General features: G+C 39.8%; 1 protein-coding gene across 2 annotated transcripts in view; it reads left to right on the top strand.

Annotated features, from left to right (window-relative positions):
• LOC137184175 (guanine nucleotide-binding protein G(I)/G(S)/G(T) subunit beta-1) overlaps positions 1-25,545 on the top strand; it is a 39,754-nt gene extending 14,209 nt beyond the window's left edge. The window contains exons 1-11 of one of the 2 annotated variants that reach the window (XM_067591604.1): positions 6,999-7,101; positions 8,365-8,471; positions 9,381-9,419; positions 9,750-9,856; positions 14,255-14,318; positions 15,222-15,384; positions 16,711-16,777; positions 17,702-17,903; positions 18,446-18,662; positions 23,081-23,196; positions 23,427-25,545. In XM_067591604.1, the coding sequence (XP_067447705.1) occupies positions 8,415-8,471; positions 9,381-9,419; positions 9,750-9,856; positions 14,255-14,318; positions 15,222-15,384; positions 16,711-16,777; positions 17,702-17,903; positions 18,446-18,662; positions 23,081-23,187 (1,023 nt within the window). In that variant the 5' untranslated portion in view covers positions 6,999-7,101; positions 8,365-8,414 and the 3' untranslated portion in view covers positions 23,188-23,196; positions 23,427-25,545. Of the gene's footprint in view, positions 1-6,998; positions 7,102-8,364; positions 8,472-9,380; positions 9,420-9,749; positions 9,857-14,254; positions 14,319-15,221; positions 15,385-16,710; positions 16,778-17,701; positions 17,904-18,445; positions 18,663-23,080; positions 23,197-23,426 lie in introns of those variants that run through there. The other variant, XM_067591603.1, reaches the window with a different exon arrangement.
• Positions 25,546-25,821: the final 276 nt, after the last annotated feature.

Below are 25,821 nucleotides of genomic sequence, written 5' to 3'. Positions count from 1 at the left end.
ACTTTGCACACAGCTTTTTATGGCTTGTTTAAGTAAAAATGAGATCCAGTAACTGTCTTTTTGTCTGTTAAGTAGCTGCTGATGTGCATATTCACATCACCAGTTCAGGAATGAGATTTCTTACAGATTTGTAGTTGTTTCACACATAGCTTGTGTAACAACTACAACCATACACTTTCACACAGCCTGCATTATCAAACCACGTGTGATGTTTACCTCCAAATAAACCAAGGCACATACACTGATGCAGAGCAGATTGCTGCCAATAAACCAAGTTGCATGTGTGTATGTCTTCAACACCTCAGTGTATTAGTGTCATGTAGTTACAACAAGTTACAGCTGCGGCAAAATATTTAAAAAGAAACAACATAATTCTCCTCTGCGACAGGCTCTGCAATGAACACAGATTGGGAAAAACCACATCTTAAACCCAACTACTTATTGTGAGATACTTTGTAAAAGTGTATGGCCTGGGTTTAAAGCTAATTATTACCCCCATACATTACATTACCTTTAAAAGCTGTTGTAGTAATGACTGTATTTCATCAGGTTGAAGAGCTCTAGCAAGTACAAACTACACACAGAAAGAGAGACTTAATAAAAGTATAAAGTAATTAAAAGTAATAAGTAAAAATCTGACCAGGGGAATGAATCAGTTTGCTCCAGAATTAGTTACTAATTTACATGCTCTCATCTAGGGATGCACGATATTGGATTTTTTGCTGATATTCAATACGCCAATATTTTCCAACTAATGTTGGCCGATTGCCAATATATGCACATGTTTTTTTCACCTGGCTGAAGAGACTATTATGTATGCAATCATAGATTGTACTGAGTATGATCAAGAATACAATATATGAATGAAGAATTTAGGAAGATTGGAGTTCAGGAGCTCAGTATTAAAACTTTAATGAATCAGCCAAGTTGGTGGAGCAGTAGAGTTTTCTTTGAGTTCATTAGACAGACAGGATTAATGTGTAGGATTTAATCTCTGGTCCACACTCTGGAGCAGAAGTTGGTGCGCCAGCCGCTGTTATAAACCAAAAGTAAGAAGTTTTTTCAAACAGAGTGGTACATCCTGTCAGCCGAGGTGTTTCCTATCTGTGCAGCCGAACACAGCAGCTCCTCCGCGGACTGTTTCACCCTGATGGTCCCAGTGTGGAGCCTGCAGCAGAAAAATTTTGGGCCGATGTTGATATTTAATTTTTAAGTCTTTATCTGCTCATACTGATGACATGCTGCCGATATTATGCATCCCTACTCTCATCCCTAGTATGAATTTGGTTGGGCTTAAATGTTACACATAAGTTGGCCAGAAACCCCAAATCCAAAGCAAATGTGATTGATGTGTAAATTACATTTTTGTTGATTGTGTAAGATGGGTGTTGACTTAAGTTCAGTAAACGTACAATATTAACTAAAATTGGACGTTGTAAGTTTCACAACGGTAATATTTATTGAAAGGCTATCTAGTTGGATTGCATTACCCTCAACAGGGGTTTCTACCTGTCCGCTCACTGAGTATATTTCTCTGCTTATAAACAACTCTAAAAACTAGTGTCTTTAATAATGGTGAGCCGTCATTCCACTGATCCCTTGCTAGCTTGATACGAGTGTTACGTTTCCTAGCCGAAATTCCACTCTTTAACAAAATGCGTTTTTGATTTTCGATGCGTCTCCACACAGCGTTTTCACATCCAGACTTTGGAGGTTGGACTGACGCGTACGATAATGCGGATGTCATAACGAATTTCACACTCATGTTCTAAGATTGAATAACTTCCACGTTCACACGGACTATATTCATGTGTTGGAGGGATTTTCGTTGCATCTTAATGTATCCTCAGTATTCTATATTACTCCACATGGCTACTTTTTGATCGATTAATACAAGCAGTCAGATAAATCTGAACTACCTTTTTATTTAGAAAGTGCTGTCAAAAATTAGACTACAACAGTCCATAATATAAAAAGCTGCATCTTTTCAATACCAGTATCTGTGACCCACCTCAGTACATAGTTGGACGGCAAAGTTAACAGCGCCTCCTCTTGGCAGAGTAGCTGGGCTTGCTGTATTCGTTTGAGCTCTACCCTCAGCTCAAACGTGAGCTGAGGGTGAAAACGGCTAACGTGGTTCCTCAGATTTGTTTTATTACCAAAGTATTCGATTTTTGTTTGGCAGATTTTACACAGAGTGTGCGTCTTGTCCAGTTCGTGCTTCCCACTAAGTTCATAAAATCCTAAATGTGCTCAGATGTCCGCTTTCAAAATACTTGCATGCGTTTTTTATCACTTGCTGCTTATCTCTGCCTCCCTCTGCCATATCCCCCCATTATATAAAAGTAACGTTAGCCTAACGGTCGCCCACAATTCAATGCAAGAGAGCAACGTTGCTTCGGAAGGTAATTGTAACTTTACAACTTTATTGTCCAGCTGAGGCCGGAAAATCAATAATCAACGTTAGTAAGCGATAATTTTGTGTTGGCTGTTTAATTTTAATCACAATAAAATCTGTTTGTTAAAAAATAATAGTATGGTCAGGGTTGGTTTTTTTTTTTGTTTGTTTGTTTTTCCATGTAGGCCTAATTATATTTCCAAACTCCTGATTATGTTCTGTCACTGCATCAATACACAGTTGTCCACATCACAGTCTATCTGAGAATCGAGAAATTTCCACACCTCTACAGGATGGCCTGTGTAATCTGTTATTGTAATGTAGATAATTGCATAGCCTGGTTCAAAGCCTGGATGGACATTGGCAAGTGCAATGGTAGTAGCAGAAACCACAGAGTAAATGTATTTGTAAAGTGTGTGCGCTGTCGCCACATCCGCTGAATGTTTTGACAAAGGGAAGAGAGAGAGACGAGGGAAACACCCATGAAAAGGAAACGCCTGCTTAGAGAGCCTATGTTCTCGTATCAAGGTGGAGGCAGCATGCTGACACAGATGATCAGTAGCGGAGGCTCTGTCACAGCCAGCTACTAACTGACTTGTGACACAAACCAGCCCCATCCGTATCCTGCTGTACCAGAGACGGTATGTTTCTAGGAGCAGCAAATCAACCACGACTAAAATGGCACTCTGAAGCACGAGAATATAAGATCCAGCAGGGAAGAGTTAGCTGGAACAATCAGACGGGGGAGACGGGGTGCAGCTCTCATGAAGGCAAGGGGTGGGGCAGCTGGTATCCAAGCAGGGGGGCGTAAATTATTAAGACCACCATCTCTAGCCCACCTTTCGAACACTACCTCATGCTTAATACATGGCTTTGTGTCAATGTCTCACAGTTGGGCAATGTATGAAATATGTATTGTGTCCCCTGTCCATATTTCCAATCTAATTTTTTTGCCTCTAAACACACTAACGTGTACCCTCACTCCCCCTTCACCCCACAAACCAAATAGAAAACACACACACACACACACACATTGAAAAGACATTTTTTTCCATAAAGCTCAAGTGACTCATTGAGTATAACTGTGGTATCAGTTTAAACTCCCTGTTACCATTAATTTCTTCATTTGTTCACAACGCTGTTGGTTCCAGTGTTTAAACAGAGTACGATGCTGCATTCCTCTCACTTAACAATAGGCAGAGCAAACAAACAAAGGATTAGAAATGGTTCCAGGCTTGTATAGCTGGTACCAATCCAGTAAAAATGCCTGTATCGGCCTCAGTCACAATCCTTTGTCACTCACACAGCATTGCCACAGGGAGGGGTGGTTTTCTGTTTGGCTCTGTTCATTTGCTGTGGTAACCTAAAGATGAGAACAAGTGAAGAAGCTTGTTAGGGTTTTGGACAAATATCAAACTTCCAACATGCAACGAGTCAATGATATTTGTCAAAATAACCATGTCAGCAAAAGCCACTCAAGTTGTTATTATGCGCATTTTTATTACACATTTTTCATCTGTGTACTACTGGCAGATTTGCTCTTTGTTATGAGACAAATGTAACCACATTTTTGAAGAACTTTAAGCAAACGGAAGTCCATTGAAGATCATTGTGGAGCTTTTTTTTTTTGGTCCATTGTGTATACAGAATGCAAATGACAAGTAGACGTAACGATGTAAGTGTGTAATTACAACACAACCTCAAAGTTGGTCAACACCTTACAGTTTCAGCAAAAAATTTGCATTTCACAAAGACAGTTATTTATTGCAGGCTCATTGTACTGGATGGCATAATGTGTAGCTTTTTTCTGTACTGACCCCCCCCCCCTATACAACATGGACAACACAGGAAATATTTGACTAAAAACCCGATGATAAAAGCTACATTTTGGGAAGGCCAGAGTGAAGTAAGTGTGGGCCCTCCTCTACGCAGTCTTTAATGCTGGGAAGCTTACCGAGCCTCGCTCCCCTTCACCAAGGGGTTAATTAGCAGCTCCCCTCCCAATTGTCCTCTGCTTGTTCACTCTCATTAGTTTAATCTGGCTCTGTCCTCCAGCTTGCCTCTCTTGCCTCTATCCTCTTGCGCACTAGAACATCTCACTGCCTACCACACTCCTTATGTCATGAGGGTGGAGCCTCTTGTCAACCCCCTAAAATCTAGTGTGGATAGATTATATCCATTCACGCCTACTGCTTACATATGTAAGAAATCTGTAACATCTGCTCACAAATTGGAAATGGTACTATTATCTTTCGTCGTTTAATGTAGAAAAATATTTTATTTAAATGTTGGGAATTAAAGCGTCCTCAGTCTATCAGATGTCTACTTTTGATTACTTGTGCAGTACAGTAGTAATTCAGTACATGTTTGGTAATGGCATTAGAAAAAAATGTTTTATTTTTCCTCATACTGCACATTTACAGTTTCCAAGCTATTGAGAAAATGTGTTCAAAGGTAAATCTTTTTGTAAATTACATTTTTAAATTAGTCTTTAACATAATATAAGTTAAACTGTTATACATCAATCCTTACTTTGAAAATATTTTTTGTAGAGAAGAGCTATACTCACATTATTAAGTCTATATTGTGAGAAAATTAATGGTGCATGTATGCTCGTTACCGTATGGGAAGGAGAAATACCAATGAAGTGTGTTTGTGTGTGTGGAGTCAAATTACACTTCCTCTCTCCTTGTCACTGTGTTGTGCTCGAGATGTCGGAGCTGATAGGAGTGGCTGGAAAATGTGAAGTCTGCTTCCCTCCTCCTCTTTCTCCTCCTCCCCCACCACCTCTCTAAAAATAGCAGGCAGAAAGAGAAGGCAGCGAAGTCGAGGCTCTATCTGTTGGGCTGCCAGTGGTTTCAACACTCCCACCACCAGCACAAGGGAAAAAGTCCTCTGAATCACACCTCCAATACTAATATTAATCACCAGCAAAGAGTACTGCCTCATTTTATGTTTTTGTCAGTAGAAATTCTTATTTTCATCGAGATGCAATTGACTTGATCTTGGCATTTTTGTATTTCAGAGGCCTGGTTATTTTTGAGAACACAAGCCCATAAGTACAACATACAGATTTGTAATTTGTTCATACAAAGGAGTCTGCGTTTGACACGATTTTAGGGCTTTTTTTTTTTAAAGGCCAAATGGTGGAATTTTCCTAACAAGCTATGTCACCTGACCTCAGTCTAACTGAGCATGTGTTTGACTCACAAGCCAAAAGTGAAGACAAAAAAACCCTAAAACAAGAAGAAAATGAAGATGGCGACAGTACATGCCTGGCAGAGCATCAACAGGAAAGATACTGAGCCTTTGCTAACGTCAGTGTCAACTCTAGACTCCTGGAAGTTTTTGATTGCAGAGGTTTTAGATTCATGAGATCTAATGAAGCACAGTAATCACAATAGAAAAAACATTTTCCATTGTGACCAGCTCACTTTACTTTTGTTCACTCATTTAAAAGTGAACCGTTGAGCTAAAAATACGTTTCAATCCTGTTTAAGTCTTTTTGTTATTCGTACTGGTGCAATAGCAAAGTGGAGTTTATGTCCAACTTCCATTTTTTTCACATCCTGTAATCCACTCATTTATTTATTTAGATTTCATGATATATACCAGTGACTAATGGCACCTAAACCAAATAGCTCATGGCCATGTGATATTTCCAGACTTCACAAATTCCCCTGGACTATCTAAACACTCAATTAAACAAGTTACTGGCGCACAAATGTTAATGGGCTACCGAGGGCTGCAAAAGATGTACCAGATGTGTCCTCTGTCGCATTGTCATTTAAAGCCGGGACAACCTGTGCTCGCTTGCAGACAATGAATGTCGTTCATATGTTGTAGCAGCCACGAGACTTGTGTGACCAGTCAGCAACGTTGAGCACTGCAGAGACTCCACCCCCATACTTAGAAAGCACCACCTCAAGAGCAAGGACGTTTTGGGGAGCAGGACCCATGAGTTGGGCGAACTTATTAGGACTAAAGAGTGCTAACATGGGAGTCAGACAAATAAAGGGTATATTACAGCTAACCAGGAGTTAACCAAAGAACACTGTATAAGGAAGTTACTTTGTTATAAAACTAAAATTCAACAGCAATATCTTTATGTCAAGTGCCACATCTGGCAAAAAAGGCATACTACTCATCACCTGGCTTATTCCATCCTTATGATGAATCATGGTCCAGCAACCTGAAATGTGCATTTCAGTAGCATTTTGATAAATAATTAAAAAAGACATAAAGGTGGAAAGGTGACTTTAGCAGTAAAGTTTGCAATCATTTGGACATGAAGGACACAATTGTCAGCAGAAGACGTGTGGTCGTTGAGTTACTCAGCATATCCTCGGCCTAATACACCTTTTTCAAATGTGATTTTACAGTTTGGTTGTAAGGTTATAAAATCTGCTGACCTGCGGACATGTTTAGTTGAAAAGGCCACCAGTGGGTTACATTACCTCTTACACAGGGATATTACAGAGAAGACGAGAATTAGCCCGTGATATTACCATGAGATGTTTTTATCACCAAGATTAGGGGGTTAAGGCGCCTTGCATAGATGCAGACCCATTTAGCTGCACTAGCCAATCAGGTGAGGGGTAGCTACTGAGATGTCAGGCGCTTGAAGGATAAGGTGTTCATTCAGAAGGTCTCAACACTTCCCTGGACAAAGGACCTATATCGAAACCCAGAGAAACAGGGAGGTAAGCCATGTTTGTAGTACTAATGGTAGTTGGTTTGTTTGACAGATGGATGGTGTTGGTACATCCAATATTTCATACAAGGAAATTTAGTTTTATAAAATTGTAAGGGGTAATTAGTCCTTGGAATGGATGAAAGTAGAAAGCATCAAAGGAAGACAGTTGTTTAATTTCGTTCGCTGGATGTGGTCACGGAATTTATCAATCATCTTGGAGTTAACAGTTTATTATCAGTGTTATCTGCTGACTTGGTGTGACTTATATGGGCACTTAAAGTAAGTAGTGAGTAATAATGATTATAACACTTACAGAGTGTCTTCCATCATTGTCTAACATTCCTCCAGGCCTGTAAACCAGAGTTCATAATTGTTACGATGGTATTTTTCTTTTCAATAGAATTTCTTCTTTCTATGGAGAGTGAAAGTGTCAGTTTAAGAGCGTCAACCAGAGGATTGGGGTCAGCGGGATAGCCACTGCTTTTAGGATCATCAGCAGGTTTTGTCTTAACCGGATTTGGCTGGAGGAGCTGAATCAACTGTGTCCCAGGATTACAGGGATGACATTGGAGGAGAGTTTAGAGTCCAGAGGCCAGAGCAATGACAGCCTCGTCAGACCCTGCCCATCAACTGAGCGCCTTGGGTTTCCAGTAGTGCAACAAAACCCAAGCCCGTCTCCTGGTCTGCCCCTCTGCTTTCTTGATATCTGGACTCTTAATCCTTGCTTCATTTAGACAGTCAGCAGGGGGTACGTTTTGGTCCCTTACGGCTGAGTGGATTTTCGTAACCTTTATTTTTTTCTTTTTAATCACTCGTTTTTGTCTTGGCTGTTGAGGAATGGCTATCAGCTGTTCAGTGTGGCCAGATGTTTGCCCAGGGGTTTGCTATTGTTTGGGAGGAAAGAGAGAACGAATTCAACATCATCCTCAAAATTGTTATCTTAAGCCTAGAGTAGCTGCCGAGTGCCTGTTGCTAGGTAACAGTTTCAAGCTGGCAAGGACAAGTCTTGAGCCGTCTAGAAAGTGTTGGGCTGTTGTGATTCCCTGTGACTTTGTCTGGGCCTTACAGACTGGATTTAAAACACACAATGTGATTCTCAGTTAGTTGAAGTAACCATGTCCATCAATTCATAATAAAAGTCTTTAACCTGTGGCCAAGATCTTACATGTAATTTGGTGCAATTCGTATTTAATGTAAACAGTAAACGTTGAAGATGAAATGAACAGGATCTTGTATTTATGTTGAGCCTCTCATGTCTTGTCTCCTCCAGATCAGCAAGAGTCTAGGCGGCGGAGCGAAGCACACCATTAGCAGAGGAAAATGAGTGAACTGGATCAGCTACGCCAGGAGGCTGAGCAGCTCAAGAACCAGATCAGAGTAAGTCCTTCACTGTCCTGACTGGTTTTGTTAAAAATCCAGATGGACATTTCGTCAATTATGTTTTGTGCTTCCAGAGACTGATATCTGAAGCTGGGCGGGGCAGTGTTGAAGCCTCCCATTTAAATGCGTCTGAATTAATGTTAATGTTATGTATAAGCCCAAAAACACAGGTCCTTAAGTGTTTTGAGATGGGAAAAGCTTTTACAGCTTTCATAGCCCATGACAGTATGTTAATAATATACTGTCTGAAATGATCACATTTAGTGAGACCTTTGCCTACAATGTATAAATCACAAACTTAAGTAAATCAACCACCAAAGCCAGCGGTGGAATGACAATATTCCATCATGAGGCACTTTACGACATTTCACAGATGATTGCTGTGACATTAAGCTAAAGCTGTCTGCTAAAGGCTTCCCGTCGGCATCATGGCGGTAACAGGCAACCAAGTGAGAATTCACATTAGTTGTTATGATGTAAAGATCGCAGAGTTTATATGCTGTCATTGTTTTTACTTGTTTTGCTCCATAATTCCATAAAGGCTTTATTTTTTATTATTAAAATGGCCACTGTTAGTGCCACGCTGCAGCTGAGATGATGTCACACATCTGTTTTAAGTTTAGATCATTTTGACGTCACTTTTAGATGTCAGTTAAACTTTAAAGACAGTGTCAGCAGTAAATACAAATTCAACTGGCTGTTGAAGTGCAATATGTCCGACAAGTTATAAACGGTGTTTAGTATTGTTATAATATATCATGATGTTACCAGTACTGAGTTTGTGATACTCTATGCTATAAACACAAATTGTTTGGTACTCAAAGTGTTAAGGTTTGCGACATAAACCTGTTGATTCACTAATATTTTGTGGGCTGAAACAGATTTGACTGTGTTGTTGTGTTTCAGGATGCCAGGAAAGCGTGTGCGGATGCTACCCTGTCTCAGGTAAGAAACATGTCCACGCCATGATCCTCACTCACTATTGTTCATAATCATAAACTGCAATAAAAATATATTGTAGAATATACTATCAGCCTCTGTGTTTGGCTGTGGGTGGTGTGGGAGTCGACACTGAGTGCATTATTTGAAGACTGCTCAAACATTCTTTTCCTGTTTTTTCTTTTCAGTCATATCTTCAATTGTGTCTTGAAATCTTTAACAAATAGTGTAGCATAGAGACGTGGCGTTTCTATCTGAAGTTTGAGTGCAAAACCCAGAAAAATATTTTTGTTTCCTCAAAGTGATTTTTTTTTCTCTTATCTTAACCCTGTTTAGATCACAGCTAACATCGACCCCGTTGGCCGAATTCAGATGCGCACTAGACGGACACTGAGGGGGCATCTGGCTAAAATCTATGCCATGCACTGGGGCACTGACTCGAGGTAATCTCATTCAACTCCATTCTGTGCATTAACTAAATATTTCATCCCATCAGCCCACCCAACCCCCCCCTCCCCCCTTCCTAAATGCAGGAAATGGATATAAAAGTCTGCCTGACTGTCTTTGTGCTGGTTTCTTCTCCTGAGGGTCCTCGTCAAGTCATGACATTCCACAACAGCTCAGTCTTTCTTCCAAAAACACTTTTTTTTTTTCTTTACATCTGTCTAAAGCGATCTATCACATTAACATCTACTCAGTGGTCAACAGTAGGGTGTTTGTCCACAATAGCTAATGCATTTTAGTTGAATGCATATTGGACATGCATCACTCTCTCCTTGAGTGTGTCTGCTGTGTTGTGTGTCCGCGTGTGCCGTGTTTGTGTGCATTGGGGGTTGGGTATGTGGGTAGGGAAAATACTCAAAATGGAGTCAGCCTTTGTTAGAGCTGTGTTGAAGCTAGATAGCCAAGGAAGATGAAGCAACACTCCTCACTTGACATAAAGCCTTTTTCCCTAGAGTTGTACACACCTCTCACCTCAGCAACCAACTAGTTAATCACTGTGGTGCTGGTGTGCGTCAGTCCGCAGAGAGAGATAGAGAGAGAGCATGGCAAACTGCTATGTCACCTCACCATCCTCCTCCCAGTCAAATATCCAAGAAAAAAAGTCTACTGCTGTGTTTACCCACTGTCAGCTCTTCCTGTTTGTTTGTTTCATCTGTTAATGTTTCACTTCCCAGAAGAGTTGGGGTATTTATTAGACTACCTGCTGAGATTTAGCCACCCAGAAAGAAGGTCACATGAAAATGTTTTGACCCAGAGTCTAGGCTAAGTCTGCTATTTTTAGCCCCATGGAGACTCTACTTTAATGCGGACTGGGGTGGGTTTCCAACAGTTTCAGAAAGAAACCCATCAATTAGTTCCACATCCCCTCAGTAGCCAATGATATATCGAGTAGTTCTCTGTGGACCACACAAATGTTTCCTGTAAAACTTTAAAAATCTATAAGACACAAAACTTTGTCGTTGTAGTATTTAAATTAAACTTTATGGAAAAAAAACAGCTTTCTAATGTAGTTTTGGTAGCCAAAGTTGACTTTTTTTTTTCTTCGACAAGCCTTTCGAATGAAGCAGTTACTCGAAATGTAAGCAAAGGAAAACTTAAACTTAAAGTCGGGGTTGCCCCCATTATTATGGTAACCGTATAGTACGTTGTTACTGCTGATCATTCAGTTGTCATGACAACCCTGCTGCAGACAACTTTCATGTCTGCAAATGAGACATGAGACAGGTTTGCATTCAATGATTCAGCCCTGATCTATCAAGGGACGAGCTAGTTTGTTCCTTTCTAGTTTTATTTCAATCCACTTGAGAAATCCGACATTTCAAGTCTCTACTAAACATTGTTTTCATGTCGAAAACTTGTTACTTTTACTAAAACTTTTGTACAATAGTATTTTGTATTGACGTCAAGAAAGAGGGTTTGAACGTAGAACTAGATAAGCCTCGATCCTCATGAAATCAGTGAGTCATAACTCATGTCCCACATGAAAAGATTTCTTCATAACCACAGTTGACCTTACAGTTGTGTTTGGTTTTTGTTGTTGTTGTTTTTATGGTTGCACTGGTGCAGGGTTCCCACATATACTTAAAAAGTCTTAAAGTCTTAAATAAGATTTTCAGAATTTTAAGACATAAAATGTCTTAAAGTCTTATTTTTAATTATGGTAGGTCTTAAATGTTGAGGGTGATGCCTGGTTGCATGAGAAATATCCACCCACAGGATTCACTTATTTAAATATGGTTCGGTCTTCGGTCGTGACTCGGTCCAGCTCTCTCTTTTCTTTTTCTGGTAATGTTTCGATTGGTTCTCCCCAGGCCACCTGCCCTCACAAAGGTAACAGGATTAAAGAAGTACACAAAACAGTACAGATGATGCTCAGCTAAACACAGTTAGCCAGGGGGGTTCAGAGAAGACACAAAGTCCTCTGTTATTTCTGATAGTTGCTAGAATCTGGATAATGTTTTTAGTGCGGAGCCACAACGGCCAACATGAAGGAGAGGAGCAGCCTTTTTTAATTTTGGTGACCGCTCAACTGGTGTTTACTAATTTAATGGACTGTTAAAATGGATTAAAGGTAGATATACTGTATGTTCAGAATAAACTATCACCTGCTCTGTGAGGAAGAGAACGACCACAGCAGCCTTATTGTTTCACACAATGTTGTCAAAATGAACAATTCCAAGCAAGTTGATATTAAACTGAACATTTTAAATTAAAATGCTTTTTTTTTTTTGAAACAGAGTTTTATCTAATGTAAAGCTTAACAATGGGACATAGTTCATTGCATTTGCAATTAATTTGATTACTTTATATGATTTTACATATGATTGTTATATGGAGATACAAAAATATCCCTGTTAAAATTGTCAAATTGATTTCAAACATGAAGCTCAGCTCTAATGTGCATTTCGTTTTGCTGTGGAAAGGATATTACATTTTCTCTGTCGAGGTCTTAAAAAGCATTAAAATTGCTTTGAAAAAGTGTGCAGCAACCCTGCAATACAAGAAGAGTCTTGTTATAGTCGCCTAGTGTGGAATCAATTTTGATTTATTAATAATTACATATTCAATCATTTTATTATTTTCAACTATTGCAGCACACCAAAAATACCATGTCTGCAATATATTTCATAGATAGAAATGTTACTAATAATCTCAAGTTATGAACCAAGCTTTTAAAATGATTTGAGGGGAAGTGATAAATATGAGCCATTAATCCAGTGAAGATGGTTTGATCTGTTCATCTCTCAGTACACTGGGTGCCTGTAACCAAACCCTGTTAATGTCGGCGCTCTGTTCTGACTAGAAAGTAAGCACCTCAAAGCATTGCATCATCATCTCCCAACTGACACACACTGACGCTCACCCTCTTGCTCACATTGCACCGGAAGTATATGTGGAGTCTGATGTGCAGCGAGTACATTTCCTTGCGTCTGACATCATCCTCTGCTTTGATTATTTTAGTTTCATGTGATCATTTTGAGGTTGAAAAGCTGATGCTTCATTTTCTTTTAGCCTCATCGCAGACCGTCCTGTCCCTGGCTTATCTGCAGGAGTGTGCACATATGAGCACGTTCCCGCCAGCCAGTAGTTAAGATTTACATACTCTCAGTAGGCCTAAGTGTGCTCACTCCTTTTCCTGTGCCTATGTGCATTGGGACCGTCACTGTGGTTACTCTTGTTGGGTTCACCCAGATAGCAGAGCACAACCACAGAGGTACCTGAAAGCTGTCTCTAGTGTGAAAAAACAGGGTTTACAATGATTCTTATTAGAATAATTGTGTAACTTAGCATTCAGGCTTTGCGGGTTGTGTTTTAGAGGCAATAGTAACAAAATATTAAGTGAATAAATTGCCTTGAACATACATAATACATAACATACTAATAATAATAATAATAATATATATATACTATAATATAATAATAATACTTTATTAGAAGTAAACAGAAACTAGTCTGGGTGTCTCAGCTCTGTGATGTTGATATACCAGCAGTTTTAAAATAATGCTGTGACACATTTATCTTGTCTACAGGTACTGGATTAAAAGCGTTGAAATTCATTACCAAACATGATTTGACTGCTTGACTCATAACACAACATGCTGCTTGGTTATGAGTCAAGTTTTTAAAAAAAAATATTTTCACATTTGTAGCTTTTGCATTTTTTCTGTTTTGGTGAAGGTTGAAGTAGTCTGCACAGTAAAAGATGTACTAACACCTTTGTTGAACATCACAACATTTAGCTTCCATAATGTATCTTCAACAATCCCCCCTATTTCTCCACCCATATATAAAGACGGCAGACTGGATCACCTGACCTCGATCACTTGCTCTCTGTTGTCATATTCACTCAAAAATATTCCCCCTAATTGTTGCACAGAACAGCAAGACAAAGAGGGCTACACATCTACACTGCACAACCAATCTAGATACAAACACCCTCAAATTATTGGTGAAAGTGAAAACAACAAAAAAAAAGTGTCACTGCCCAAATATTTACATGATGCAATTTCATTTCACAGATTGCAACACATTCAAAAAGAATTAACTAAAATGTTTAAAGAATAATAAACCGTTATATCTCATACTGTTTATGAATGATTCAGTTATTTGTAGTGTTGGAGGACAAAGATATGAGGAGCAGAGTACAGAACAGAAACCATCACAGACTTAGAAGACATTTGTTCTGTGTAATAATGTACAAATCCAAAATGGGCATTAACCAGACACCAGCTACATGTCTTCATTCTCCTGGTTGTATTTGTCCGCTGGTCAAAACTAACCAGTCATTTTAAATTACTCCGTAGTTTGAACCATCTTGTTCTCTTTCTTTTCATCAGGCTTTTGGTCAGCGCCTCCCAGGACGGCAAACTCATTATTTGGGACAGCTACACCACAAACAAGGTAATGAAACACATATATATTCCAAAGAACTGAACAAATTTCAAGGGACTGTAATACTCGTGTGATTATACTGTTGGAAGAACAACAATGTTGCATGTATTGGTTATATGGTCTCTTTGCAAATCTATTTGTCATATGTAGAGGTAAAGACATATTCAGTGTGTGCGTTGTATCAGAAAAGCATTCCAGATGTTACGGTATTGAATTTGCAGATATTAACTGGTAATTCTTTGCTTTTCTTCTTTTATTTTTTGTGTTATGGATGCCTCAGTGAACAGTAATAATATCAAACTATATGGATGAAGCAATAGAAAAATCAAATCAGATGTCAGCCTGTTAATCAGGTGAAATGAAGAGTTCAGATTAACACATCCAAAAATCACTTAGTCGGTCAACTTGCCCAAAAGGAGTTTTCTCTAGAACAAAAAAAGCTGAACACAAAACCACCTTTGGTTTATGAGGTTAAAACCATACTTACGTCTTAAATGTGTTAAACCTAACCAGGCTGGAGATGTCAGTGTCTTTGCATCAGTACAAATCAAAGATTAAAAAATGTTTTGCCTCGATTGATGCCAGAATACTGAGTCACCGCTGATACGAGCAGATGTGTACGGTTGACTTTCATCAGGTGAACGATTTCATTTACCTGTTCATCAACTCGTCATTAATCATCACTCCCAAATTTCTAACAGCTGGCTTCATGTAGATTGACTAAGTGCTGAGTTCATTATAAAACAATTCAAGTGTCTGAGGGTGCCAAGTAATGCTATTTATAGTGGGTATTGTGCCCTTGAAAGGTTAAGTTAATATTGCGGACAGACTTTGTCACATGCCCTCCCCTCTCTCTCTCTCCCATCTGTCACTGCATACTATCTAATATTAAATCTTCCTCCTCTCTTCCAGGTCCATGCCATCCCGTTGCGCTCCTCCTGGGTGATGACGTGCGCCTATGCCCCTTCTGGGAACTACGTCGCCTGTGGAGGCCTGGACAACATCTGCTCCATCTACAACCTGAAGACCCGTGAGGGAAATGTGCGTGTCAGCCGTGAGCTGGCTGGACACACAGGTAGGCTGGACATATCCGTTAGCTTTTACCCATTTTGCAGATTTTTAGTTGTCTTTGGAACCCAGACTCTCAAATTTTTGTGTAATTCATGCTTCAGTGCTGACCTCTGTTATTTATTTGTGTAGACGACAAGAAATAGCCACAATAAAGTTCATACGGATGCATTTTAGCATGAAGCAAAATGATCTAACTTTAGTTAACTGCAAAATGTCAGTTTGCATAGTAAAGTTTCAGGTGTCACATGCTAGAGAGGAAAACAGCCTCAAACAAATCCTGTATTCAGGAATACTGAATTCCCCAGATCAGTCTCTCACTACCATTCAACAGTCCCTGCAGATATTTCCGGATGATACAATGTTTAGCAAAACACGACGTAGAACAGTAAGTGGACTCAAAATCAAAATTTGGAATCATCTGCACACGTTACCTCGCCAAACGACAGTGGAAAGTAACAGAGAAATGTAAAACAACACACAGCATGCCAGTGTGCCCTTGTTTACTCAGAAGGATATCTAAAGGACGAGAGAGGTCAAAAATGTTATCATTGATGTGTCCTGTTGTCATGCCAACACACTCAGTTCCTGCAGTTCTTGAGACAGTATTTATTTAACTCTTAAGTTTCAATGAGTCACTTCCTTTTGGATGGAGAGGAGATCATACCCATCACAGTTACTTTGGAAAATTGGGTAATTTCAGTAATATTGGGAAGGAGACACTTTACTTGGACTGATGAGGGAATTTTACATAATGTTTGAAGTCCTACAGACAACCAGTCAGATGTAAGCCTTTCTGTTACTGGCCATGTGTTGTTAAAGATCTATGTAAACCCCATGTACCGCTGAAAGCCTAATTATTTTCCCATCCAAGAGTTGCCAGTCACATGATGTGTCTGTCTCCATTAAAAGAGGAGCTGGTCGAGCTATATCCCAGCTCAAATGCATGAAAGTGTTGAGCTCGTAGGCAAGGAGCATTCATCTGATCAGTGTCACATGATGCAGGAAGTGTGTCAGCATTTTAGTTCTAGTTCCCTCGCTATAGGGAGGGGTACGCACACTCTACCAGCTAGTAAAAGATGAATTATGGAAGCAAGTCATGAACCAGGAGATGCCCTAAAGCTTTTTTTTTTCTGTTACTGGTAGTGAATTAGTCAATTCATCTCCTCCATGTACCCACATCCAGCCTTCTGTAAGGGTGTGATGACGATTGGTAATAAAATATCTTCCTCTGTGCCGACAGTAAGGAGATGAAACATCTACCTCTTAATACTTAAGAGGAGACAGTCCTGTGTAAATTAGTTATTCAATCAGTGTGTTTGATTCTTGTCAGGTTACCTGTCCTGCTGTCGCTTCCTGGATGACAACCAGATTGTCACCAGCTCTGGAGACACCACCTGGTGAGTTGTGATACTGCACCCAATGCACTAAAATGCACCACTACAAACTACAGCCCCAAAAACGACCATAGAGTTGGCTCAACAACGCTCCGATACAATTGATAAAACTATTTTACATAATAAACTTCAAATATATTCATATTTCATGGGTCTTAACCCTATAATCAGGGAGTAGGGTCGGGAATCTTTGGGAAACAACACACAGTCGATTCTTGGTGTCATAATTTGATTCAGAATTGATTCTTGATTCAAAACTGAGTCTTGATTCATTACATGAAGGTGGTGCTAATTTCAGGCTCTAACTCCAGTTCACTGTGTGGTCTGCTAAACCTTTCACTCATGTCCTCATTCAAAGCAGAGAAAAGTCTATGAAAGTATGCAGCTTTTTTTCAAAAAGTTAACTGCATTAATATGTAATTGTTAGTCTTCTGTGTGAAACAGATTAATGAAATGAAAGTGTAATTTACTGTTCAACATCACCAGCTAGATATTATTTGAAAAATAAAAGTTGGTCCATGTGTTCTGCAGTAAAGGGGAAAGAAAGAAACAAGCAGAGCGCTCTGCTGAGGTGTTGTTAGCGTTGTGTCTCCAGCAGTAGAGATCACTCTCTCCGCTGCAACGCTAGTACCAGTGAAACTCATCGTTATCCACCAAGCGCAGGGCTTTTAAAATAAACCGACTGTGGAGAGAGGTTTTTTCTTCACCCAAGCAGGGTTTACTAAAAGTTCAGTGTTGCATTTGTCTCCGGCTGATGGCGCATGAAGTTTTAACAAAATACATCACTTTCGCCTTGCAAAGCCAATTATTAAGTCATTAAATCCAACATGTTTGCCTCCTTGGTCACCAATCAAGTGTCCTTCTTGAATGACGTTGTTCTGTAAAACACAGCTGTAATCTGACAGCGTTCCTTGTGCTTTCTTGCAGCGCTCTGTGGGACATTGAAACTGGTCAGCAGACAACTACATTTGCCGGCCACACCGGTGATGTCATGAGTCTCTCTCTGGCACCCGACACCAGGCTGTTTGTGTCTGGAGCCTGCGATGCCTCGGCCAAGCTCTGGGACATCAGAGAAGGAATGTGCCGACAGACCTTCACTGGCCACGAGTCAGACATCAACGCCATCTGCGTAAGGCGACAGACACGCACTCCTTCCTACATGTAACATATACAAATCATATCTCAGCGCCACGTCTCAGCTCTGTCAGAGCGAGACTCAGGTTCTTGAGTCCAAGTTAAGATCATAAGCAAACTGCATGTCATGATGTGAGTTATTCAGTTCTCTGAATGCTGACCATTACAACGACACAGCATGTTTCTCCTTTCAAAGCTGTTAATAATGTTTTACAAAACTGATATCAAGCCCTGTTAATGCATTTGAAACTTCCTGCTGCAACATTAGTGCTTCAGAAACAAACAACATGTGGTCATAATAGTGCATACTAGATGATTATTACTGATATAGTTGTCCATGCACTTTGAGAGATGAGTGGAGGGAATCTGAAAAGAGAAAAAGGTGTGGCTAGTTACTGGTGCACCATTTTAGGACATTAACACATTTAACCACAATGACAAATCATAACATCAATCATGAACAATTTGCTTCAGTTACTTAGAAAAAGGGTGTATGCAAAACAAGTACCAGCACTGAAAAATATCCCTTTGTTTTAGTTCTTCCCCAATGGCAACGCCTTTGCCACGGGCTCAGACGATGCCACCTGCCGGCTGTTTGACCTGCGCGCCGACCAGGAGCTGATGGTTTACTCACATGACAACATCATCTGCGGTATCACCTCCGTGGCATTCTCCAAGAGCGGCCGCCTACTGCTGGCTGGTTACGACGATTTCAACTGCAACGTCTGGGACACTTTGAAGGCCGACCGTGCAGGTAAGCCACCGTACAGGGGGAAGAGAGCCGAGGTACATCGATATGTTGTGTTGATGTGCTCGAGTACAGAGGTTGAGATGTTTTTCTGATGTGGTTTTTTTTTGGGAATTTAACTGCTGGCACAACAACCACACACACACACACCACATTCACCAGGTGTTTTTTAGGTGACATAGCAGCTCCTCAGGTGAAAATATATCCTAAACACTTCTTTTTTTATAAACCAGCAAGTGGTGTTGTATGTTCCACATCCAAGTTTGTTGTTTAATTGTAATTATTCTGCCAGCTAAGTGGCCAAATATGTCAATGGCAATATTACCAGGTCCATTAGATGTAGCTGCCTGAATAATCAGCAGGTAAAGTCAGGGTTTACTGTCAGCCCCATTTAAGTTAAAAAAAACAAGGAGTAGAGGTATGAGGAGGGGTCATCATCCAGGTTTCAGTCACCCTCCGCTACAATCTCTTTTCCTCAAAGCAAACCACCGCTCTGTCGCTGCCAACACGGAGCCGATCGGTGCAGTTTAGCAGCGAACACGGACAGTGGAGGAAGTAAGAATATGAGGAATGTAGAGTGCAGAATCTACAGCACGCTCTGAGCTCTCCTGGTGTTCACACCTTTGCGCACCTGGCCAGTCGCTGCAGAAAGCGGGCGTGGCTGCCACTTTGTCGGCTTGGAAAGTTACATATATTGGGTGACCATCAACCTTCATCTGAAAAAAAGCTTTTCACTGCTGTCACACTGTTCAAACAGCACAGTATGATATAGTGAAGGACATACCTACATTTACTCTGCTGAAGAAGACAAGACAGGAATGTTTAAAGTTTATTATGAGGCAAGTAGAAAACCACTAACTGAAGGAGAAGTAACTGAAGCATGTTGAGACAACGTGGATATACGTAACAGTAACAGCTGTTAGACACATGATTGCATTGACCGTTGACCATTGAGACTGATAGCTGCAGGAGCATCTCAGGGTGTAGCAGGTTTTAGAGTGAACAGATAAATGAATCTGCTGTGGATATGTAAGGAATCCCTCACAAAAATAATAATTTGTAATAAATAAAATAATGGTTGTGTGCATTAGGGTTTATTATTGAGGAAAGTCTTTTACCAACTCACTACTGTACAAAGTGATCAACCTAACATCTACATTTTCTGGTCCCTCCTGGTTCAGATGTTTTTATCTCATGAGAACAGGCTGTGTGAAAAGACGTGAGGCTTTATAGCCTCACAGCAGAGAAGTCCACTCGAATTTATTGTGATTACTGTAGATAAAATGCGTGTGAGTAAGTGACTTTATTCCCGCTCACACATCTTTTTTTATATAGAGCCTAAAGAATTACATGGCTCCCCCTGGACTTTGTCATGTGACCTTTGATTTTAGTTTTTACACACCTGTATCTGGAAGCTTTAACAACTGATTTGTCAATATCCTGTTAGAAACGACATCACAAACAGAATATTTCCAAACAAAGTTAGTCAAGGAAAGGAAACGAGACATTTTCAAAAGCGCTGAGTATCCTACAGAATACGGTTCAGTCACAGTCAACCTAAACACTGAGGGTCCACATGAGACCAGCACTAGTCTAGTGTAGCTGCATAAAGGTCTGTGGCACTCTGAAGGAGCTGCGGTGCTCCATTAGTTCAACATAATCCATAATAAACTAACTATTTTGAAAATCAAGCAATTGTTTTAGTCATTTATTAAGCAGAAATAGTGAGTTTTATATCATCACAAATCATTTTTAGCTGTTGGTCGGTTCAAACACAGTAGTTGAACATTACACCTTGGACTTGGAAACTGTGTTGGCCATTTTTTCACTGTTTTCATACATTTCGTAGACTAAACAATTAATGGAAAAACAATAATCTGCGTATTAATCGTTAATGAAAACAGTCCTTAGCTCCAGCCCTAACAGAGATACAACAACTCCTGCCCGGCCGCCTCACAAGTTGCAGCTTTATGGTTGTTGAAAAAGCTCACATGACATCTGGACTAGTGTTTGCTAGAAGGCAACTCTGGAACACTTTGAAACACAGTGGAAGAAAATTCTGTGGTGTGATCAGACAAAAATAAGCTTTTTGGCCATCATACTAAACTCTATATTTGGTGCAAGTCAAACATCACGCGTCAGTAGAAACGCACAATTCCAGCGCCAAGCAGTGGCGGCGCTTCTCTGCAGCCAGACCTGCAAGGCTTGTGAGGGAAAGAGAATAACATGAATGCAGCAAAATTCAGAAACACCCTGGAGGAGAAACTGCCGCTGTCTGAGAGAGAGAGAGCTGAGACTTTGTTGTATTGATTTTCCAGCAAGACAACGACCCTAAACAATAAAGCCAAACCTACACAGGAACAGCTTTTAACAACATTTCAGTGTCTGTCTGCAGTGGCCTAGTCAGTCAGAGTCCAGACCTCAAATCCAAAATATGTGGCAGGACCTGAAAATTCCTGTTTATGCACGCTCCTCATGAAACCTGACAGATCCTAAGCAGTTTTTCAGATAAGAATGGGGGTAAAAATGTAGCGCCCAGATGTGCAAACCTGACCTGTTCGCTAAGAATAGAAGACGACTGTAACTGCTGTCAGAGGTTTCTCTACTAAATATTGACCTGAAGGGCCCAAACACTTGTTCATGCTATCTAGTTCACTCTGAATTTAAGGTTTTGTTGGGGTTTTTTTCCTTTTGAGCAGTGCTGGCAAACACGTTTTATAGGCACTGTACCTGCCTTTTCTATTTTAAGTGAATATTAAGGAAAATGCAACCGATAGGTAACAGCAGCAGGTTGTGGAGGAGTTTGTGCTTTTACAGACAGAAAGACAGAGAACTTTTCATGCAAAAACCACAAAATGCTTTTTATATAAAGACAATCCCAGGACATAAACAGGATTAAAAACTGGTGTGTGAGGTAGAAAAGGTATATTTCTAAAGAAAGGCCATTCTGTAAAAGATGACATTCATCAGTTGAGACAGTGTCAGCTGACCTGAGGTGAAAGGTTATTCCAGAGCCGAGGAGCCAGTACAGCAAAAGCTCAGTCACCCTTCATTTTGAACCTGGACTGTGGAACAGTTAGAAGACCCGAACCTGCAGAGCTGATGGTCCTCCTCAGACAGACACGGGTTAGAAGTTTAGTTATGTACTCCAGCACCAGATCATGCAAAGCCTTGTATGTGATTAATAATACTTTCAAATGGATTCAAAATGTGTCTGGAAGCCAACGCAAGGAAGCAAAGATTTGTTTAACCTCAAAAACATCACTAGCTTTGCTTTTTACCAAAGACTAGCAGCTCACATACTGCTGCTCTATATATAGTACAACATACGGGTGACGTTTGTATGAGTTTATACACGTATAAGCATTTGTGGTAGAAGAAGCCAGAGTAGTATTTTGACATATTAAGTGCCTGCAGATGAGATCGAGCACATTAAAGGATGCGTCAACATTTTATCAAGTCTGGGGGGAAAAAAAATACTGACATGCTCTAATGCTCATTGAAAGGGTTAGTGGTCCCTGTAATTGTTCCTTTTGTCCATACTGGTCACAAAGAGATGCCCTCTAAAAGCAATTTCAATGGAAGTGAAGCAAAAATGAGTTTTTAAGGAGCTAGTAGGAGTATTCAGCAGTCTTAACAAATCAAGTGGGTGTCCTCCAAGGTTGATCTTTCCTGCTTTGTTTCACTGTCCCTCAGCAAGAACACACTATGCAGGGAAACAGGCCTCCGTAGCTTCCGAGAAACCTCAAATACATTTTTTTCACTGAAGGAGGACGGTGGATTTTGTCGCCCATCACTCACAGAAGTGACCAGCCTCACTGTTTTTAACAAACTATTGAGCCGGGAGCAACTTCCTGTTTTGTATCTAACAGTTTCATATAGATAATGTGTGTAGGAGGCCAAATAGAAGAAGATCCATTGTATTTTTTTTAGTATAAAAGGCGCATTAATATACATCTGGGAGAACAGCACGCTTCACCTGCTCCAGCAGTGAAGAGCCCCTGTAGAGGCATGAATACTTTACAGTTATTGACTGCATAGTGGGATAGGGATCAGAGGAGGCCCACATCTGAGCAGGAGATTTCAAACACACACACACACACACACACACACTCATTTGATGCGTTGTCGGGTAGAATATTGGTTAACAGCATATTGGGTCAGTATCAGCCGTTAACAATAGTCTAATGATGCGTCCACATGTCCCTGAACCTGCTTCACCTCATCCTTCTCTTCCCTTTTTTCACCTTTTTAGGAATCAGACCAGATTCCCGTAGTTATATCATTCACTTAGAAATCATCACTGTTGTGTCACTTCATGATATCCAGTAATACCATCTTCATATCCAGGCCGACCCTAGCGTGTTGTATCCATTAGACAGAGCGTGTTTGTTGCTGCGTCTCAGCCTCTGCTGTCTCTGCAGGTGTCCTGGCTGGTCATGATAACCGGGTGAGCTGCTTGGGTGTGACTGACGACGGCATGGCAGTGGCAACAGGGTCCTGGGACAGCTTCCTCAAGATCTGGAACTAGAGTCTGAAGGTAAATGAATAGCAGGGGACGTTCTCAGCTGTAAGAGTGGATCATCTTGTAACATCAGCTAACAGAGTTTGTGTTTACTGCCATCTGGGGGTTGGGGATGAAGGTGCAACATGAGAAACATGTATATATGATCCACAGTTGATTTATTAGTTATCTGGTCACATCATCTTCATCTTATTCACTGAATAATTATGTCAACTAACGTTTTTGTTTGTTTGTTTGTTTTCCAGATGGCATCCGGACTCCAAAGTTGAGTGGAAGACCATTCCAACATCACAATGTTCAATTTTATTGCATATCCAATCTTTTCAAAACACCATGATACTGACTCCAAACACCCCAAAAAACTATCAAGGGCAAAAATTCTCTCTCTCTCTCTCTCCTTCTCATTTAAAAGAGCACAATTGTCTGTCACTCATTCAGCTACAAAAAAGAAAGAAAAAGAAACAGCTCGAGGTAGTGGTTTCAAAATGGAATGGAGGAAAAGTCCTCCCATGACCATGGTCTGGTATTGTAGTAAGTGAAAATACAAACACCCCACCACCGCTGCTGCCACCAACAAGCAAATGTCCTGCGTCCTCATTATATACAGGTCTGAGTGAAGGTTATTACATGACAGTGATCTAACTCTTATAGCTTTTTGGCCATGTTTATTTTTGTTTCTTTGTTGTTTTCATTATTATTTTTTGTTGAAGAGAGGTAGATCAGTGAACTGTCAGTTAATGTTTAAAATGAGGATCAAAGCTTTGTTTTTTTTTTTTTTTCTTTTCTTCCTAGTCTTTACACATTTTAAAGAATGTTTTTAAGTTGAAAACTAAAAAAACCTCCAGATCATGTCATTTTAAATCCAGCTTTATCCCACTGGAGAACAAAACGAGAGAATTTAGCTTCAACAGGGAGTCCTCAAGCCACTTCTGGCCCTTCTGTATATTTAGTCCCATGATACTTTTATTGTTTCTTTTTTTCCAGTGTAGTCCACAAATCTTTGTTTGCACAAAAATTAAACTTTGCATATATAGAATAATGTCTAAAGAAAAAAAAAGTTAACTAACCAAGCACATGCTGTTTATGATAATGAATGCTCGTTTTTAAAACGAAAAACAACAAAAAAAAAACAAACCATTTTAACCATTCTTACACCTTTTTGTCTGGCGACAGTGTAGAATAATTAAATGAAGATTAACCCATCGGATCATAATCCACCCCGCCCCCTTTTTTATTCTTTTTTTTTTTTTTTCTCCTTTTAAATTAGTTTTGTTTTCCCTGGTTTCTGTTGCCCGTGGTTGGGACCGGTGATGTGATTTGGTCGGGTAGGGAGTACCTCCACTTTAGCCCGGTTGCAATCCGGACGTTTCTCTTTTAACAGAGGTGCCCATTCCGTGCTTGGAAATGCAGTTACTACTCTGTGAATGACATGTTGTATAAATCAATGTTTGAAAATAATGATATTGAAACTTTTTAAGTTAAAAACGAAAAAAAAAAGATTTTGGTTGTCTGCCATGGGTGGGTTATCTCTTAGAATCGCATGCTGTAGAATTGCTTAAAAAGGTGCATATGGAATTAAGTCCTTTGATGTTTTTCTTTAAGAAAATAACCTGTTGAATATATCAATACAATGGTATTTATATTTTTCTTTTTCTTCTTTTTTTTTTTTTTTCTTCTTTTTGTTTTTGGCTACTCCGTGCATACATGATTCAACTAAAATGTTAAAGCTATGCACTTGAGAAGCAAACCCTGCAACATAAACGGTTACTTGGTCCATACTTGGGAGGGATTCCACAAATTAAGAAGTAACGTAAATGTTTAAATTGTACACACATGCATACGTACATTCATTCACCTAAACATACACAATGGAACAAATAAATTTTCATTCCTTCTGTAGCAAACAAAATTCCACTTAAGAAAAACATTTTATAACAGGTTTTTTTCTGTCCTTTAATAAAAAATGAAAAAAAAAAATCTTGCAGCATCTGAATGGCAGAACTTTCTGTTGTTCCCTTCTCCTTGTAAACAGAGACGCTCTTTCTTTAGCAGTAGTGACATTTTTTCCATTCTGTTTTTTCTCTGCGACATTCTGTACAAAAAATGTGCTGTAATTGTGCGTTAGGCCTGGAGTTGGCAAAAAATAAAATGAAATAAAAAATATTAAAAATTAATTAAATTCCCTTTCCTTTTCTCTCTTTCTCCATCAAATAACTGTAGAGCTCTGCACCCCCACTGTTCCCTTTTCACCTTTTGTATTTAATTTTAAAGTCAGTCAGTGTACAACCGAAAGCTGGATGCAAGATAGAAACTATATTAAAATGTACTGTTATTTAAGATGTAATAAAAAGCAGTTTGAGATGACCTACTGTGTTGAGTGTGATTCACTTAGAGCGGTTCCCACTGAAGCTAGAATGTTGCAGACTGTTTGGTTTCCTTGTAATTATGTTCAAGTTAAATAAACAATTTCTTATCCACTGTTGAATCAGCCTGGCTCCTCTGTACAGTCATTTACACATAGTTGTTTCTCTTTGCGGGAAGGTAGACATGTAGAAGTTATCCAACAGCACTGAACAGAAAGCGACACTAAAGTCCTGTTTGAATATGTAGTTATTGTGAGAATTGAAACGGAAACCACAA

Source organism: Thunnus thynnus, chromosome 6, assembly GCF_963924715.1.
Source record: "Thunnus thynnus chromosome 6, fThuThy2.1, whole genome shotgun sequence".
NCBI classification, from domain to species: Eukaryota; Metazoa; Chordata; class Actinopteri; order Scombriformes; family Scombridae; genus Thunnus; species Thunnus thynnus.
Note: the sequence above shows the minus strand (reverse complement) of the source record. Positions and strands in the feature narration are given on the sequence as shown.